Below are 21,234 nucleotides of genomic sequence, written 5' to 3' on the forward strand. Positions count from 1 at the left end.
CACATAGGCACTCATAGGGTCTCTTCTAGATACAGGCTACATGCCACATCACGTAGGCACTCATAGGGTCTCTTCTAGATACAGGCTACTTGCACATGCTGGTTGTTGTATGTAGTTGCCATGGTTCACTGACTTGTGACGTAACCCGTTATCTTTCTTAGAAAGAAATCCATTGAAAGCGGGTTGGGATGTGTGTGTGGGTGTGTGTGAGGGGTTGGGTGAGGAATGTAACGGTGTGGTGTGAGTGTCAGACACTCTGGGGAGGTTATTGTTGGCCAACAGGGAGCCTCATCCATCAGTAAGATCGAGCAAGTCTGCTTGGATTTAAAGTGGGAAAACCCTAGTAGCTGGCATGTACCTGTTCTGTCCTCACCCACTCTAACCTATAGAATACTCCTACAATGGTCCCCATCTGCAGAAAGAGAGAGAGAGGTTATCAATTCTGATTCAAACAGGTGTCATTGGCTCCTGAGCAGCCAAAAGGAGAAGAGGGTCAGAGACTTGGCTCAAATGTTATTGGCTGCTGAACCGGCCTATAGGTTAGGAGGGGGGTTCGTAAATGTATAGGAAGAGATGAGACTGCAATGGCACTAGTCAAGAAGATGCTAGTTGCCATGGTATCTGCCATGTTTGACTTCCAAGTCTGTCATTGACCCTTCGCTCTCTTGCGGCCCATCTGTAGATGTGATGGCCATTTTCTGCTTTTATAAGTAGGCTATCAGCTGGTGTTCTGGTGTTGACTAATGAGTATTTACACTGAACACAAATATAAACGCAACATGGAAAGTGTTGGTCCCATGTTTCATGAGCTGAAATAAAATATCATTGAAATTTGTGGTGAGCGGTTTGCTGATGTCAACACTGTGAACAGAGTGCCCCATGGTGGCGGTGGGGTTATAGTATGGGCAGTCATAAGCTACGGACAACAAACACAATTGCATTTTATCGATGGGAATTTGAATGCACAGAGATACGGTGACGAGAACCTGAGGCCCATTGTCATGCCATTCATCTGCCACCATCACCTCATGTTTCAGCATGATAATGCACAGACCCATGTATCAAGGATCTGTACACAATCCATGAAAGCTGAATTGCATACACACAAGACATGTCACTCGTTGAGCATGTTTGGGATGCTCTGGATCAATGGGTATGACAGTGTGTTCCAATTCCCGCCAATATCCAACAACTTTGCACAGCCATTGAAGAGGAGTGGGACAACATTCCACAGGCCACAATCAACAGCCTGATCAACTCTATCTGAAGGAGATGTGTCGCGCTGCATGAGGCAAATGGTGGTCACACCAGATACTGACTGGTTTTCTGATCCGCACCCCTACCTTTTTTTAAAGGTATCTGTGACCAACATAGATTTGGGCCTAATTTATTTCAATTAACTGATTCCCTTAAATGAACTGTAACTCAGTAAAATCGTTGAAATTGTTGCATGTTGCGTTTTTATATTTTTTGTTCAGTGTAGTTTAGTAAGAGGAAGTTGCCATGTTCCTGCTGCCATGGTGATTTAACCCCGTTGACCTGGTTTATGGCCATAATGTCAACGTGAAGAGCTGACACTGGTCAACCACAGTACAACTACAGGTCAAGGTCATTGGTACCTCTAAACATAATGAATCTGGATGAGCATATCACTGTGCTATCGCCAGCTATTCCCTTTCATTACTCTAGAATTATGCTATAAATGCATTGAAAACTGTTTGAGAAGGAAAGCTGCCTACCAACCATATTGCTCATTCACAATTGGCTACTTTTCTCTCCACAGTTCCAGCATGTTCCCCCATTGCCCCTTTGGCAAAAATGTCATCATCTCTGAAGCGTGATGGGTTTATGGTAGCCTTCCCTTAACACCTTGGTCTATGGTGGAATGTACTATCTGTAACTTGAGTTATGAGAGTGTACACCAATAGGGGCTCAAGTAGGTAACCGGCCCAAGCTTTTTAGGTTTGGTACACTGCAGGTTCTATTCTCCAAACATTCTAAGAATGGACCATGAAGCAGGCTATGGTTTATCGTCCTTATTAAAGCAGTGTGGAAGAGGCCTGGCGGACGCAGAGGAGAAGGGGGAGGAGGGCTGGAACACTGACCTCCAATCAGGAGAACATATACTCCAGTAAGATCCTCCTTTTGGACATGGAGTCACCTGGACTGGACCCCAAACTTGCTCAGTTTCAACCAAAGTTTAGATTCCAGGCTAGTAGTCACATCCATATAATAATGTAAGGCTATGAACCTGAAATGAATTCTGTGAGCTTGAATATGACCAATGTGTCAAATGTGAAAATAGTAGTGTGTCAAACAAATTGTCCTTATACCGGTATAGGGTATTGAGAAACCATTATTTAAACAACCTGGTCAATAGGGAACTATGGTAAAAATGTGTTGAGTTGAATTAAATAAAGATTATTATTTGTCTACAAAATGGTGGAGGGTTGCCAGCCTGGCCAAGTTGTTTGGTAGTTTTCCATCACCTCTGAGAGGATTAAGTCTCCTCAACAAAGCCACTTGTTATTCCTTAAGTAAGGTAGTGGGTAAGCAGGATTTCCGTTTGCAACAATTCATGACAGCACACATTATTTTAATACGCTTGCCAGACTGTTTAACACGGCCTAAGTATAGGGAAACATTTCTCGGCTGGCTTCCACTAGCAATACGTAAAGATTGTGAAATGCTGTTGTGAGGTGCGCTCGGTACCTTGATCCGGAAGGGGGATTTCATAGACTATGTACGTAGGTTGTATTAGAGGAGGTAAGGGAAGAAACGCATACACGCAACAACAAAAATCTCACATACACACTCATTCAGAATTCTTCAAGATAGAGGCCAGGTCATGTGATATGGTAAGCTTTTGAAGTTGAATGAACTTCGGCCCATTTCGGTTCCTGACAAACTGAAACCTAAATCCTCTGTTTTGAACTTGGTACGGTGTTAGGCCTTTACACCCCGGGCAGCTAAACCAGTGGTATGTTTTCCCCTCTCAGCCCTAGACAGTGACATACTCACACCCTCCTTACCGTTAGACTACTGGAGCTACTGCACGTACCCAAAAACACAGAGTCCAAATATTTTCTCCGTGGCCCATTTTACCACAATTCAGTCTTGTGTGTATTAGTGAGTCTATTGTTTATTTCAAAAGTGTCTAACCATATTTACAACCCATGATTAGACAGTATTAGCTGTTGTTTATTGGCGCAATTGCCAAATTCCATGTACTGTACCCCATGGTTATGAGAAAATGGCACTGGTGATTGAGGTTTGGCTTCCTGATGAAGGCTATGTAACCCTTTCCGTGGGAATATTTAGGCCTTTTTGCAGCAATGTTATACACAATGTTAATCACACACATGCTTCTGTAGGCTACATGATGTTTAGGGTAGTAAGGCCCTCGGCAGGTTAAAGTATTTTTCAGTATATGTACATGTTAAGCAATCTCCACATTAAGAAGTTCCCGTTCTTGTTGCATCATTTCTGTCATGTGTAACTATTGGCCCAGGCTCCGCCAGAGCTAAACCAGAGGAGGGCACACACGACCCTTCAACTGTCGCTTTAATAATTCCCAGAGACGAGCTTTAACAAAACGTACTGAACTGACTGGAGCATTAGGTGGCTATTGTTCCAGAGACAAAAGGACATTCTGTCCCCTAAATAAAACACTGAGGTGCAGAGAAAGGGAGAAAAAAAAGTGTGCCTTCATATGTAATATTGCATCACTCTCACCCCACAGTGGCTAACCTAACCGTTTTCTTTTGTTGTTTGTTTTTGCATTTCAGCTCTCAAGAGGAAGACAGCAGACCCATATCTCCTTTCTACATAAGGTAGGTCCTGGTCTTGTTTTTGTCCTGAGAAAAGAGGTCGACAGCATGTTATTATGGAGATGTGGGGTCATAGGGCCTATCCGCTGCATTTCATGCCATCTCAATGCATTAACATAGGAAACAATAGGCCCACCAGAAAGAGGAGGGGAGGGAGGGGGCATGCTGTGCACATGGAAGCTGCCGTTGTTATCATGGTGGCCGTGTGAGCACGTGGTCTCTGGTTCAACAATACTTCCCGTAAAGCTGTAAAAACCAAACCATTTCCCTGATTTGTATAGTAGTGAGAAGAAAGGGATCTCTGTCAACCCTGAGGTTGAGACTGACACATTTGTTTATTGTTATCATGCTGGTCATTCTGGATATTGACCTCTCCAATGGGCCTACATACTGTATGCCTGAAATTGTACCATTTAACATCTGAAATTAGATCAATTGTCATACAGTGCATCACATTGTTTCATACATCTGGATATTGATCCATCACTGTATTCACAAAGTATCTGAAGAAATAGGTACATAACTTCACAAATATATCATATAAATATATCATATAACAGAACATTTCATGTTACTACATCTATAGTGCAGAACCAGATTCCCAACATAGTTTGACAATCAACTCAATTGTCACACCAAAACATATACCCAAATATTCACCAAAACATATACCCATCACGAACTGCTTTGACACCCTGTCATACAGTGACATCAGACCAACATGGTTCTTAATGGAACCGGATTGTTCTCGTTTGACACTTTGCAATACAGTGAGATCAGACGAACAAGGTTCTTAGTGGAATTTCTGGTTGAACCGGATCATTCTGCTTTAACACCTGATCTATGAGTCACCCTCCAGGCAGGCACCCCCCATGACATTTTATGGCATCACTTCCTGTTAACTTCTTGTTTGGCGGACGTTCATTTCCTTTTGAATCCCTGTATGTTGGGCACGCACACACTGAGTTGGATGTGTAGGTTCTCATTTAATGTTTGGTCTGTTTCAAGCCCCCTGTAGAGTGACTCTGGGAGTTTTTCCTCTACGTTTACTGCCTTCTAGAATTCCATACCACACATTTTTGTTCACTTCCCTTGATTTTGACACCCAGAATGTCTTCTAGGACTCACTGTTCCAGCTTTTGTGTGTGTGTGTGTGTGGGTGTGGGTGTGTGTGTGTGTGTGTGTGTGTGTGTGTGTGTGTGTGTGTGTGTGGGTGTGTACTTGTGTGTGCGTCAATGTTTGAATGTGTGGCTCCATGGAGATGCCTGTTGCCTGGTAGCTCACCACTTGGACTGCTTAACATGGGTCACCCATTCCTTCTAGAACATCACATTCACTCTCTGACCCATAGACTATAAACATAACACTGCAAATACTCCTTTAAAGGTGCCCTATGCAGAAATCGCTCTGACATTTCCTGGTTGCTAAAAATCTAATAGTTTGCTTAATTTCAGTTTGTGACAAAACAAGCAAGTATAATCATTGTACCATCTAAACCACTGTATTTAAAAAATGTTATTTGACCTTTATTTAGCTAGACAAATCATTTAAGAACAAATTCTTATTTTCAATGACAGCCTAGGAACAGTGAGTTAACTGCCTTGTTCGGGGGCAGAACAGATTTTTACCTTGTCAGCTCGGGGATTCGATCTTGCAACCTTTTGGTTACTAGTACAACGCTCTAACCACTAGGCTACCTGCCGCCCCACTGTGAAATATATTTTCCATAACCAAAAATATTGTACTTTCAGCTGATATACAAAACCAAAAGTAAAACATGCAAAAACTAAACTTAAGCATGGGAAGCATAGAAATAGCGCACATAGAACATCTATCGCTTCTTAGTCTTGCTTTCAATGATAATTATATATTACAGCTTTTAATGGATGGTTAGCACTTCTAGCGCCTCTGACCCACTCCTATAACATTTTTAGCATAGTGTTCTCACTCACTCACTCACTTGTTAGCTAGAGTAAAAGTAACCTGGATTACAGACAGTTGGGTAATGTCCCAAATGGTACCCTACTCCCTATATAGTGCACTACTTTTGACAAGGGCACTATAAAGGGAATCGGGTGTAGTTTGGGATGCAACCTTATAGCCTCTCTGTGAACCATGCCTCACTACCCCACCGTCTAACCAGGTCATCTCCATAAAGACACGACGGAGCGCTCTGCCATGGAAGTAGATCCCCAGTAGGACATTTGTTGTGGTGCTTTGGTCGGTCACCATGGCTACAGTATTGGACCACAAATAGGTCTCCAATGATTGTAACCATGTTGATTATCTGACTCCAATTCCACCCTGTGGTTTGCTTTGAGTTATTATGATCCCTACCCCCAGACCTAGTTATAATGATAGCTACTATTTCTATTTCTTGTTGTTGTTGGCTTGCCAGCTGATGGAAAAATGGATGGAAAATCATTACTTATCTAACATGAAATAAGTGTTTGATGATATCATTAATGCTCTGTCCTGGATTTGGATCTCTCTCTTGTCTCTGTTTTAAGATGGAGGTTCTGGATCCTGAGTCACAGTCTCTTATTTTGTTGACCGCCAAGAGAACCGTATGTGCTCCTCTTGCGGTAAGGGAAGGTCATGGCCAGGGGCCGACTGTTTGACAGTTCACGACCCACAGGGCATATTCATTGCACACCAAGCCTGCATCCGAGATGGAACCCTATTCCCTATATGGTGCACTACTTTTGACCAGAGCCCTATGGGTACTGGTCAAAAGTAGTGCACTAAATAGGGAATCGGTTTCCATTTGAGACGCAGCCCAAGCCTCACCTCATTCCAGACTTGTTACATGTGCGTGTCTAGAGTGGGCGGAAGGTTCTAATAGCTGAACTCAGTGGTACATATAATCTCTTTCCAGACAGTGATGTCATATCCTGGAATGGATTGGTAGCCTATCGGTACTTACCCCCCTTTTGCCCGCTGCTGTGCCCGGACAGAGGCTACTTGGCATGGGGTTGGCATTCCCAGTCTCCTGGTTGTTACACTAGACTAGAGACTTCACTTTGGGAGGTTTAGGTTGCATGTAAACAGGCTAATGACTGCTGCCCTTGTTGCAGGATAAATATGGCACTGTCCAAAAGACACCATCTTGCTAAGGAAGCGTTTGCATTATGAATAGGGTTAAATATTAAAAACCTGTCATAACGTGCTTATTACCATATGTTCGATAAATACTAAGTCCTAAAGATTCACCGCATCCCAAGGTAACTAGGCTATCCAAATGATGTCTCCCTCTAATGGTGACCTTGACTTTATTCAAGGTTCCTTCCCTTGCCTTAAACATATCCCATTTTCTCTTCTTGGCCCCGAAATTACTATTATTACTATAACTTCATATGCAACAGTGAGCTTGATTATACCGATATGACTGAACTTCAGCCAAAGTCATTTCTGTTATCATATCTCCTTTCTCCCGATGCATATTTTTCTGGCTGCACTAAACTGGAGGCTTCCGTTGACATCCATTGTCAAGTGTTACCTTAGAATATGTGGCTATTGCAGCAGTCGAGGTGTTAATGATTTTCACTTCTCTTTCTGTGGGGTTTGTGAATTACTCAAAATACACTGAACAAAAATATAAACGTAACGTGCAACCATTTCAAAGATTTTACTGGGTTACCGTTCATATAAGGAAATCAGTCAATTGAAATAAATTCATTGGGCTCTAATCTATGGATTTCACATGACTGGGAATACAGATATGCATCTGTTGGTCACAGATGCCTTAAAAAAAAGGTAGAGGTGTGGATCAGAAAACCAGTCAGTATCTGGTGTAACACCATTTGCCTCATGCAGCGCGACACATCTCCTTCACATTGAGTTGATCAGGCTGTTGATTGTGGCCCGTGGAACGTTGTCCCACTCCTCTTCAATGGCTGTGCGAAGTTGCTGGACATTCAAGTCAGTTAAGAACAAATTCTTATTTGCAATGACGGCCTAACAGTAGGTTAGGTTAACTGCCTTGTTCAGGGGCATAACGACAAGTTTTTACCTTGTCATCTCAGGGATTCGATAAAGCAACCTTTCGGTTACTGGCCCAACACTCTAACCACCTGCCGCGCCGATATTGGCGGGAATTGGAACACGCTGCCGTACACGTCGATCCAGAGCATCCCAAACATGCTCAATGGGTGACATGTCTGGTGAGTATGCAGTCCATGGAAGAACTGGGACATTTTCAACTTCCAGGAATTGTGTACAGATCCTTGCGACATGGGGCCATGCATTATCATGCTGAAACATGACGTCATGACTGTGGATGAATGGCATGACATTTTTTTATTTTATTTATTTAACTTTTATTTAACTTGGCAAGTCAGTTAAGAACAAATTCTTATTTACAATGATGGCCTACCAGAAGGAAAAAGTCCTCCTGCGGGGAAGGGATTTAAAATAAAAAATTAAATAAAAATATAGGACAAATGGCCTCAGGATTTCGTCACGGTATCTCTGTGCGTTCAAATTGCCATAGATGAAATGCAATTGTGTTAGTTGTCCGTAGCTTATGCCTGTCCATACCATAACCCCACCGCCACCATGGGGCACTCTGTTCACAACGTTGACATCCGCAAAACATGGCCCAGGTGACGCCATACGCTGTCTGCCATCTGCCCCGTACTGTTGAAGCTGGGATTCATTCGTGAATAGCACACTTCTCCAGCGTGCCGGTGGCCATTGAAGGTGGGCATTTGCCCACTGAAGTCAGTTAAGATGCTGAACTGAAGTCAGGTCAAGACCCTGGTGAGGACGACGAACACTCACATGAGCTTCCCTGAGACGGTTTCTGATAGTTTGTGCAGAAATTCTTTGATTGTGCAAACCCACAGTTTCATCAGCTGTCCAGGTGGCTGATCTCAGACGATCCTGCAGGTGAAGAAGCCAGATGTGGAGGTCCTGGGCTGGCATGGTTACACGTAGTCTGCGTTTGAGGCCGGTTGGACGTATTGCCAAATTCTCTAAAACGCTAAAACAACGTTGGACGCGGCTTATGGTAGGGAAATTAACATTCAGTTCTCTGGCAACAGCTCTGCTGGACATTCCTGCAGTCAGCATGCCAATTGCACACTCCCTCAAAACTTTAAACATCTGCAGCATTGTGTTGTGTGACAAAACTGCACATTTTAGAGTGGCCTTTTATTGTCCCCAGCACAAGGTGCACCTGTGTAATGATCATGCTATTTAATCAACTTCTTGGTATGCTACACCTGTCAGGTGGATGGATTTTCTTGGCAAAGGAGAAGTGCTCACTAACAGGGATGTAAAGAAATTTGTGCACTAAATTTGAGAAATAAACTTTTTGTGCGTATGGAAGATTTCTGGGATCTTTTATTTCGGCTTGTGAAACATGGGACTAACACTTTGCGTTTATATTTTGGTTCATTATATTTTGGTGTCAAAATGACCCATAGTACCTCGTGACATATGAAGTTATTTTTGGTTGTACAAGCACTTTGTGACATCTTTCAAAATATTACGGTGTCCAACATCTTGGTGACACATTATGGTCCATAACATCTTGGTGACATATTAAGACATGTTAGTTATTTTAACCCCTAGCATTTGGTGTCAGATGTATATTTGGCTTTTCAACACTGCCAGTGTCATCCATTTTAGTCAATTATTTTCGGGACATTGCGACATTTACCGTTAACCTAGTTTAAAATAAAACCTTTGGCTAGAACTGAACGAGAATAGATCATGCCAGACTACACATTTTGAAAAGTCACCAGAATTACCTCGCGATAATCAGATAAGCGATAAGCTTGGTCTCAATTAATCTCTTGTTTGATGTGACTGTTCATTGTTTTATGCTCTGTTTACACACTAACACCGTACACACACACTTTTCAACTATGTTCTATAATCACTTTATTAATCCCATATAATTACTCTTATCTCTCCTCCATCAGCTCTCTCATTTGTCCATCCTCACCTTGGCCACACACACACACACACACACACACACACACACACACACACACACACACACACACACACACACACACACACACACACACACACACACACACGCAAAGCCATGCTATCACTGTCAACACTGATGCTGATGGATGAGCTGTAAGGAGAATAGTGTGTATTGTTGGGTGCTCAGTCGTCGTCGTCCCCCCCCCCCCCCCCCCCCCCCCCCACACACACACACACACAAGCTGAAGGAAGGAAGTCATGCTTTTGTGTATTTCTGTGAATTCCTCTGGTCTTTCTTGGTAATGTTGGAGCTCAAATAGCTTCCTATTGAAATGGATGGAGGAGTGTATTCTAGATTTGTATGAATAAGATGTAATATTCATATTTAGTAAGATACTGTATCTACAGTATGGTGCCAAAAGCCATTATGAATGACCTATATTCATGTTTTTGTTGAACTGAAAAGTCACCTTGTACGCCTGGCCTCAATAGCTGTGCTGACACTGCATGCTATCTCTTAAGGGAATGTGGTAGTAGGCCATATCACTACCACCTGGTCTAGCAGACGCACTCACACACACAAACACATACACCACACATACAGACACACACAGACACATGTCAGACGAGAGAGGAGCTGGCGAACTGCTGTCACTCACTGTATGTAAGGCCTGCCATGTCCTCTTCATTAGGTGTGTGTGCGCGCGTGTGTTTGTGGGCACGTGCGTGTGTAACAATAGACTAATATTAAGGGGGGGACGTGCGATCACAGTTGACCGGTCACCATGGCAGCCAGCCACTTTGCTCCCCGAGGGCCTCCTTAGGAGCTGAATACGGCTGACGTTTTGACACGCGCACACACACACATGTACATACTGTACATAACACACACACCCTGACTGCCTGTGGTCAGCTACAGAGCCTTGGGGCCTGTGAGGACTGCCTGTCTCTCTGCTGTCTTAAAACATGCTCTCTTTCTGTCTCATCTCTCTCTCTTCTCTCTCTTTCTGTCTCATCTCTCTCTCTTCTCTCTCTTTCTGTCTCATCTCTCTCTTTCTGTCTCATCTCTCTCTCTTCTCTCTCTTTCTGTCTCATCTCTCTCTCTTCTCTCTCTTTCTGTCTCATCTCTCTCTCTTCTCTCTCTTTCTGTCTCATCTCTCTCTCTTCTCTCTCTTTCTTTCCCTCTCTCTCTCTATCTTTCCCTCTCTCCACAGCAACCACCTCTCATCTGTCCAGTGTAGCTCTGACCTGACTAAGTGAGTACACTGCCATTCTATATTATATACTCACTACGATGAACAGTTCCAGGAGGACATAGTGGTGACCATGCAGCATAGTTATATTATATACTCACTACGATGAACAGTTCCAGGAGGACATAGTGGTGACCATGCAGCATAGTTATATTATATACTCACTATGATGAACAGTTCCAGGAGGACATAGTGACCATGCAGCATAGTTATATTATATACTCACTATGATGAACAGTTCCAGGAGGACATAGTGGTGACCGTGCAGCATAGTTATATTATATACTCACAATGATGAACAGTTCCAGGAGGACATAGTGGTGACCGTGCAGCATAGTTATATTATATACTCACAATGATGAACAGTTCCAGGAGGACATAGTGGTGACCGTGCAACATAGTTATATTATATACTCACTACGATGAACAGTTCCAGGAGGACATAGTGGTGACCGTGCAGCATAGTTATATTATAAACTCACTACGATGAACAGTTCCAGGAGGACATAGTGGTGACCGTGCAACATAGTTATATTATAAACTCACTACGATGAACAGTTCCAGGAGGACATAGTGGTGACCGTGCAGCATAGTTATATTATATACTCACTATGATGAACAGTTCCAGGAGGACATAGTGGTGACCGTGCAGCATAGTTATATTATATTCACTATGATGAACAGTTCCAGGAGGACATAGTGACCATGCAGCATAGTTATATTATATACTCACTACGATGAACAGTTCCAGGAGGACATAGTGGTGACCATGCAGCATAGTTATATTATATACTCACTACGATGAACAGTTCCAGGAGGACATAGTGGTGACCATGCAACATAGTTATATTATATACTCACTACGATGAACAGTTCCAGGAGGACATAGTGGTGACCATGCAGCATAGTTATATTATATACTCACTATGATGAACAGTTCCAGGAGGACATAGTGGTGACCATGCAGCATAGTTATATTATATACTCACTATGATGAACAGTTCCAGGAGGACATAGTGGTGACCATGCAGCATAGTTATATTATATACTCACTATGATGAACAGTTCCAGGAGGACATAGTGGTGACCATGCAGCATAGTTATATTATATACTCACTACGATGAACAGTTCCAGGAGGACATAGTGGTGACCATGCAACATAGTTATATTATATACTCACTACGATGAACAGTTCCAGGAGGACATAGTGGTGACCATGCAGCATAGTTATGTTATATACTCACTACGATGAACAGTTCCAGGAGGACATAGTGGTGACCATGCAACATAGTTATATTATATACTCACTATGATGAACAGTTCCAGGAGGACATAGTGGTGACCATGCAGCATAGTTATATTATATACTCACTATGATGAACAGTTCCAGGAGGACATAGTGGTGACCATGCAACATAGTTATATTATATACTCACTACGATGAACAGTTCCAGGAGGACATAGTGGTGACCATGCAGCATAGTTATATTATATACTCACTACGATGAACAGTTCCAGGAGGACATAGTGGTGACCATGCAACATAGTTATATTATATACTCACTACGATGAACAGTTCCAGGAGGACATAGTGGTGACCATGCAGCATAGTTATATTATATACTCACTACGATGAACAGTTCCAGGAGGACATAGTGGTGACCATGCAGCATAGTTATATTATATACTCACTACGATGAACAGTTCCAGGAGGACATAGTGGTGACCATGCAGCATAGTTATATTATATACTCACTACGATGAACAGTTCCAGGAGGACATAGTGGTGACCATGCAGCATAGTTATATTATATACTCACTACGATGAACAGTTCCAGGAGGACATAGTGGTGACCGTGCAGCATAGTTATTTCAGTCGTTTCAATGACAGCTGCGGAAGAAGCTTTGTCTGGTGCATATCGTATTTCTCAATAACATCCTCACTCCCTCTTTCTCTCTCTCGTTCTCTCTCTTTTTCCCTCTCCCTCTGCTCTCTCTCTCTCCATCTCTCTCTAGTGTTCTGGAGAGGACCATCAGATCGGCAGTGGAGCAGCATCTCTTCGATGTGCACATGTGCGGAGGAGGTCAAAGTACGACGGAGGATTCCGAGTCGACCGGGTGCTCCTCATCGCCCGAGGTAACCCCGACGGCACGGCAGAGACGTCGGCACCAGAGGGAGCAGGAAGAGGCTCAGAGACACCGGGACAGGAGCAGGTATGGACCATAGAATGAATCCTTACATAGGACATTTGTCTCACCCTATTGGTGTAGGATCTGCCTTTACTGTTGTTGATTGGCATATTTGGTCAATGGCATCCTTTGTGAGTATCATTGCGAACAGAGTGACATTCTCAGAGTTCTAGGCATCCACAATGGCAGTTTCCACCATTGGATTTACCAATATCAGTGGACTAGGAGACTTATTATGATCCAATGTCAATTCTAGTAATTCAAACTCTATGCTTCCAATGGCCTCACCTCTAGTGGTCATGTCCATTGGGGTTATAATGGAGTCTGGGCTCCTAGTGCTACCAAGCTAATCTTTGTTGATAGAGACCTGATGGAGTCTGGAGAAGCAGTGAAAACATGGATTAGCGGGCTACATTAGTGCAGCCACCCACCATACAACGTCAATAAGACAAGTCCACTGTACTCTGTAAATAGAATTAGCGCAAATTCTAAACATGGCGTTAGCCTGGGTACAAGGTATAAGTACGATGACCTTGTCATTTGTAACCCAGGCTGCTTTGTTACAGAGAGAGAAAGAGAGAGTCAGTTTGATTCCCCCTCTTCTTTCCTTTATCTCCATTTGAAAACAGATCCTCGTCTCTGAGGGAAGGAGACATCAACAAGGAGAACATCCCAGCGGCCGGCAGCGTTAGCGGAACTAGCAGCTGTGGCGTTAGCGTGGGTGAGGAAGGAGTCAGGAGGGACTACCAGACTAGCCAGGGAGGGCTCCACCACGAGGGCCCCAGACCCAGGAAGTCTAAACACTGCCACCAGAGCCCCACGCTTGGCCAGCTTAGTGACAACCAGGACCCCCACGCGGTAAGTCACTCTCTCTCCTCCTCTCTTTCTTTCTCTGTGTCTCTCTCGCTCCTTCTCATTGCAGATGTGTGTCTATTGTCGCCATGTCATGCTCATTTATACTGCAGGTCCCTTGTTGAATTCAGGTGGAGGTCAAACATTCACAACAGCACATCTAAGACAATTACTTGTTTACTTATTTTGCGGTGCACTCATCATTTATTTTCATAGTTGCATGTTTTATACTCGCAAAGAACAACCTGACCCTCCAAGTTCCCTAGCCTGGCCTGGTTCTCATAATCCTCCCTCACAAGGTCTATGCCGCTGTGGTGTTTTTCACTTTGCTGGTGTGACGTCTGGCTTACCACCAACCACCGTCTACTCTTAATGGCTGCTATGAGTCACTCCTGAGTAATTGGTGATGTTTCACAAGAACTGCTAAATCGGGGACAGCAGAGAGATGGAGGTAGATGGAGAACATTGGTATAAACATCAGCATAGCCACCAATGGCTGGATTCCTAATCAATCTTACATAGGCTACAGAGGCATGTGATAGGCCAGGCAGCGGGCTCTAGCGTTCCGCTAAATGCTAGGCAACCTCCCTCCCTGGAACACTCTAAATTGCAGGGCAGCGCGTTAACAAGGTTCACTGAGGTTCAATTAGCATTTGCTTTTGAGGAAGAGGAAGGAACACATGTACTGTGTTGTTGTGTAGCAGGGGCTTGTTGTCGTTCAGGGTTCGAGACCGTCATGTTCAGAAGAGTGTTTTGCTGAGGAGTTAAGGTAATAACCGCTTACCTCAGTGACGTTGTCTATGTGTGCAAAATAAATGCATAGCAAATTAAGAAAACACACCATTTGAGGTGTTGCAATATGATATTGGACTCTTGGAAGGCTGAATTTGATATTTAAAATGTAGGCTCTCACTGCATATTTTAGTATATTTCCCATTTATTTGTCTCATTATGCTGGAGGGTATGGTATTGCCTACTTTAAGTCATTACATCATTCTCAGAAATATGCTTCCAAACTGCTGGCAAACTAAACCAGGTTCCACAGTATTTTAATATTGCTAATTGAGATGCAGCCTTGGTATGTATCAAATGCAGCAGAAAATCCTTTGTCAGCAAACAGTTGCCTGCCAACAGCTTAAAGGGTAGTAAGTCATTACCAATGATACGGCTCTTAATACAGAGACCGTATCTTAGTTGAAAGTCACTAAGACTTTGGGCGGTGCTGGAATAGGCTCAGGCCCCAGTAATATGGGCTACAGGGCCGATCTGCTGTCTTCACTGCATTAACTCTTAAGTAGTCGTGGCACTTCCTCACCTGTGAATATAAGTTGATCGATTATTTACGTTGACAGACACACTCGTCTCATCAATATCCCAGGCTAATGTATAGCCTAGCTCGGCTGAAGCGTGTGTGTTATCCCAGGGACTAAAATAGATTCCACGGCTTCAGGTTAAGAAAAACACTTAGAGGGACAGACAGGGTATAGCTAAACCTTTAGGGGCTTTTCCATGCCATCTCAACCAATCAGTGCATTTATTTTTACATCAGCAGATGTCACAAAGTGCTTTATACAGAAAGCCAGCCTAAAGACCCAAAGATTGAGCAATGCAGATGTAGAAGCACGGTGGCTAGGAAAAACTCCCTAGAAAGGCAGGAACCTAGGAAGAAACCTAGAGAGGAACCAGGCTCTGAGGGGTGGCCAGTCCTCTTCTGGCGATGTCTTAATCTTGGCTGGCAGGACAAGGGTGTTAGGAGTGACTGACCGAGGGGGTTGGCTGATATAACAGGAGGGTAGCTACTGTCACAGGCCTTGGATCAAATAGTATTTGTTTTCTCTCGAATACCGCGTGACGGTCGGGGTTTTGCACTTTTGGGACGGTTCTATTACTTCTGTTGCTCCAAGCAAGCTCAATCAAGTGCACCGAAACTACTGTAACGAAAACAAATAACATTAGAACCCACGTCTGGAAGCCTATGGGGAGTCATTAAGGCCCTGTAAAGCCTCCCAGAGGGTTAGACCCAGGGGTGTCATAGTGTACAGAACACCACAGCACCATAGAACAGTACACACTGTACACTACATCCCCTCGTTAGTTGGTGTGACCCACCCCACTCCACCACCTGTTCTGGAACCTGTTTCTATAACCAACTGATGATTTGATTCGTTCAGCTTTTCTTCGCCGTGGTTGTTGTTGTGACAGTAGTTAAGAGAGGTCTCGCAGGTTGGAGAAATATGTTTTTAAATAGAGACTTTATGAATAATGTGATATAAATGTTTTGCTAGATTTGATATGTGTTTTATTTATCTAATGGCCAAGGCAAACAGAGTAACAAATCCTGTGTAATTGTGTAAACCGGGTCTTGGCACACTGTTTATGTCAAATGCTCTCGAAACATAATTTCCCTGAAATACATTTTTTTGCTCCAGACATAGATGTCTGATGGAAGCATGTCAGGATCAGTGTTGCACTTTGATGCATACCGTAATCTCCATTAGGGAGAGAGTAATGTTAGGTATTCTATTTTATACAGCTAGAAGAATGCATATCAAGAGTACATGACAAAGCCGGGACAAACAACATGGAGTCATCAGACAACCGGTAAGCATTGTGACATTTCAACACCCTTTAAAATGCTTGTAACTACCACTGACCATTTTTCACCTGTTCATTTAGATAGCAAAGTTCTCCAACAGAAGATGAAGCTAATACCGACCATTTTCACTACTTAATCTAGATAGTAACGCAGTGTTTCCCAAACTCGGTCCTCGGGACCCCAAGAGATGCACATTTAGAATTGCCCTAGCACTACACAGCTGGTTGAGATACTCAACTAACCATCAGCTGTGTAGTGCTCGGGTTAAAAATCTAAACGTGCACCTCTTGGGGTCCCGAGGGCCGAGTTTGAGAACCCCTGTACTAAGGTAATGTGACACTGTTATTTAAAGAATGATTGTTGTGTTGCTAAGGATCTGACGGACTCCCTGAGGCCTGGTCCCATTGTGTCACAGCACCTGTCTTTATCAGGCAACATTTATTTAACAAAGTTTTTAATCTGATAAACTTGGGAGAATGACATTGGAGAGTTAGGGGGCGAGATAGCCTTCCTCAACTCAACTCGGCACTCTGTTCTACGGGCTCCTGGCTGGGTGGAAAACACCAGTGTCCTTGCTAGGGTGTGATCCTCACATGAGGGAAGGTGACTCCTGGCTGGGCGGAAAACACCAGTGTCCTTGCTAGGGTGTGATCCTCACATGAGGGAAGGTGACGTAACATGTCTATGTTTTCACCCCTCTCAGCAATGGCAGTCAAAGAAAGGACCCCAGTCTTCCTCTAACTCCTTCATGGGTGAGTTGAGTGTCTCTCTCTCTGTGTCTCTCTCTCTCTGTCTGTGTCTCTCTCTCTCTCTTCCTCTTTCACTGAAATTCCCTGCATGTACATGCTAGATCTCCTAGGCTTGTTGTGTTCACACTGCTTGCGGCCAGAGTCTCTCAGTAGCCTAGGTGATTGATTGGGAGTGTAGGGGTCTGAGGGAAGAGGAGGGGTCTGAGGGAAGAGGAGGGGTCTGAGGGAAGAGGAGGGGTCTGAGGGAAGAGGAGGGGTCTGAGGGAAGAGGAGGGGTCTGAGGGAAGAGGAGGGGTCTGAGGGAAGAGGAGGGGTCTGAGGGAAGAGGAGGGGTCTGAGGGAAGAGGAGGGGTCTGAGGGAAGAGGAGGGGTCTGAGGGAAGAGGAGGGGTCTGAGGGAAGAGGAGGGGTCTGAGGGAAGAGGAGGGGTCTGAGGGAAGAGGAGGGGTCTGAGGGAAGAGGAGGGGTCTGAGGGAAGAGGAGGGGTCTGAGGGAAGAGGAGGGGTCTGAGGGAAGAGGAGGGGTCTGAGGGAAGGGGAAGGGTCTGAGGGAAGGGGAAGGGTCTGAGGGAAGGGGAAGGGTCTGAGGGAAGAGGAAGGGTCTGAGGGAAGGGGAAGGGTCTGAGGGAAGAGGAAGGGTCTGAGGGAAGGGGAAGGGTCTGAGGGAAGAGGAAGGGTCTGAGGGAAGAGGAAGGGTCTGAGGGAAGAGGAAGGGTCTGAGGGAAGAGGAAGGGTCTGAGGGAAGAGGAAGGGTCTGAGGGAAGGGGAAGGGTCTGAGGGAAGAGGAAGGGTCTGAGGGAAGGGGAAGGGTCTGAGGGAAGGGGAAGGGTCTGAGGGAAGGGGAGGGGTCTGAGGGAAGAGGAAGGGTCTGAGGGAAGGAGAAGGGTCTGAGGGAAGGGGAAGGGTCTGAGGGAAGAGGAAGGGTCTGAGGAAAGGGGAAGGGTCTGAGGGAAGGGGAAGGGTCTGAGGGAAGGGGAAGGGTCTGAGGGAAGGGGAAGGGTCTGAGGGAAGGGGAGGGGTCTGAGGGAAGAGGAGGGGTCTGAGGGAAGAGGAGGGGTCTGAGGGAAGAGGAGGGGTCTGAGGGAAGAGGAGGGGTCTGAGGGAAGAGGAGGGGTCTGAGGGAAGAGGAGGGGTCTGAGGGAAGAGGAGGGGTCTGAGGGAAGAGGAAGGGTCTGAGGGAAGAGGAAGGGTCTGAGGGAAGAGGAAGGGTCTGAGGGAAGAGGAAGGGTCTGAGGGAAGGAGAAGGGTCTGAGGGAAGGAGAAGGGTCTGAGGGAAGAGGAGGGGTCTGAGGGAAGAGGAGGGGTCTGAGGGAAGAGGAAGGGTCTGAGGGAAGGGGAAGGGTCTGAGGGAAGAGGAAGGGTCTGAGGGAAGGGTCTGAGGGAAGGAGAAGGGTCTGAGGGAAGGGTCTGAGGGAAGAGGAAGGGTCTGAGGGAAGAGGAAGGGTCTGAGGGAAGAGGAAGGGTCTGAGGGAAGAGGAAGGGTCTGAGGGAAGAGGAAGGGTCTGAGGGAAGAGGAAGGGTCTGAGGGAAGGAGAAGGGTCTGAGGGAAGAGGAAGGGTCTGAGGGAAGAGGAAGGGTCTGAGGGAAGAGGAAGGGTCTGAGGGAAGAGGAAGGGTCTGAGGGAAGGGGAGGGGTCTGGGGGAAGGGTCTGAGGGAAGGAGAAGGGTCTGAGGGAAGGGTCTGAGGGAACATCTAGAGTTTGTTCCTGACCAATGAACAACTGGAGCAGATAAATGAGATACTATTTTGGTCCCCTCACTGCAATGTGGAACTACCACATCTCTGCTGGTCAAAATGTTACAGCCAAACATCTTCTCTTTAGGGGAAATGCAGACATCCCTTGGAGAGATTGACAGAAAAGCAACAATGAATCACTACTATTGACACAATATGGAAAGAAGAGAAGTAGAAAACAAACCAAAACAAAGTTTGAGCTTTTCATTGCATGAAAATCACCACACAAAAAAACTACTTATCCACACATCTTGATGGGAAACGCTGTGAACGTTTTACACTGCAGCTCTGTATCACTTCAAAATGTGAAGCACTGTGTAGCTTCACAGAAGCAGCTGGAGATATTCAGCATAGTGATAAGGTCATAGTTGCTAAGGTGGTATACAGATGGAAACAGTCCTATGTAATCTACTGGTCCATCTGCTTTCTAGTACAGTAGGCTAATCTGTAACACTTAATGTGACTCTACAACAGAACTGTACACACACACACACACAGTCCAGATGGGTCTTAGTGACACAATTCTCTGTCTCCACCTCCTCCACATTCACCACCTCAGAACAGGCTGTACCCACTGAGATGCAGTCTGTGCCTGGCATGGTGGCACGGCGTCCTCGGGGTAAAGGGTTATTGTGCCAACCTCTCTGCTGGCTGTTGGTGTCAGATCAGAGGTGGTGGCATGAGGGAACCCAGCACCTAGTGACATCAGAGCGTACTACTGACAGCAGGTCCAATTAGTGTACTAAGTAGATTAGTGCTCTTGATCGGTCTACTAAGACAGAGGCTGTGTTCCCTAGGAGCGCTGGTCAACAGTAGTGAACTATGAAGGGAATTTGGGACGCAACCTAAGGCAGATTGATGTCTTGACTAGATTTATTGTTTTAAAGCATATTTTTAACGGTATTGTTGAAGCTCAGTTTTATGGTGTCTGTTTAAACTGTAACTAAAGTTTACTGTTATTCAACACAAAGACAGCCTTTTAGTGTTTCAGTCATTTGCACGATGGAAAGCTTCTTTGTCCGTATATTGCTTGCTTGTTAACCTAGAAGCAACTCAAGTCGACGTGAAAGATGTGAGAAACATGTTCACTTGACCTGTTTGGCTTTCACACCGTCATAAAACGTTTTTGGACAGAGTCTTTTACAGCCTTGGCTTTAGTGAGTGGTGGCCTCGGTCACCACACACACGTACACACACTCTGAAGTGTATCAGTGTGTGGCATGTCTGAGCCTCTTTAACCTGATGACACCTAGAATGGCTTCTAGAGCTCACTGTACCAGCTTTTTTTTTGTGTGTGTGTGTGTGTGTGTGTGTGTGTGTGTGCGTGCGTGCGTGGGTGTGTGTGATTAAAGACTTCCACACATCAATTATGGACCACTTAAACCAGTACAGTACAGATCAATGGGACCTGGAATGTAACTGTACAAACAAGTCTTTCTTTTGGCTTTAGCTATAATGCCTACAGTACTGTACTGCTTAGTACCCTGCCGCAAAAGACATTTCAACTTTCAAAGGGATCTTATTTGGTTGGATAAAAGCTTGGACATCATGTAAATTTGAGCACCCCCCTCCAAAAAAAACAAAACATGACGCTTACTTGGTAGAGATTCTGATTTCTTGCATCTGTATAATATTGTGAAAATCTCAGGATTGTACTGTAGTAATAATGGATCACAAAAATGTGGGTGAAGGGGGTTATTGCTCGTTCAGTAGACACACGACAAATCAGATGCACTACAGCTGTGTGTGTGTGTGTGTGTGCGTTCTAGCGTGCGTGTCACTTGTGGCTGTGTATCAAGCCTCCTCATCCAATGTGATGCTACCCTCCCAGACGAGCCCCTTCTCTCCACCCTGTCTGTGTCTGTCATTACTACCCCAGCCTCATCCCCCTTAAATCCACCATGTGTTTATGTGTAGCCTGTCTATAAAACCCCTAACACACAGATTAACAATGGAAAGAACACCCACTGTGGGACAAATCCAACCCCAAAGCCTGAGAACAACATTGTGGAACGTTCAGATAGAAATATATCTAGTAGAACAGATATGTCTTTCACTGACATTTAGACTAAAGGAATCATACTACCT

General features: G+C 44.8%; 1 protein-coding gene across 1 annotated transcript in view; it reads left to right on the forward strand.

Moving 5' to 3' along the window:
- Positions 1–21,234, forward strand: part of fam13a (family with sequence similarity 13 member A) — a gene marked incomplete at its 5' end in the record, with an annotated part of 79,771 nt that overhangs the window by 40,267 nt on the left and 18,270 nt on the right. The window contains 6 exon segments of the mRNA XM_055923430.1: positions 3,789–3,833; positions 10,988–11,029; positions 13,044–13,241; positions 13,847–14,075; positions 16,603–16,670; positions 17,369–17,417. Coding sequence (XP_055779405.1) covers positions 3,789–3,833; positions 10,988–11,029; positions 13,044–13,241; positions 13,847–14,075; positions 16,603–16,670; positions 17,369–17,417 — 631 coding nt within the window.

This window comes from Salvelinus fontinalis, chromosome 5 (assembly GCF_029448725.1).
Source record: "Salvelinus fontinalis isolate EN_2023a chromosome 5, ASM2944872v1, whole genome shotgun sequence".
In the NCBI taxonomy this organism is placed as follows: Eukaryota; Metazoa; Chordata; class Actinopteri; order Salmoniformes; family Salmonidae; genus Salvelinus; species Salvelinus fontinalis.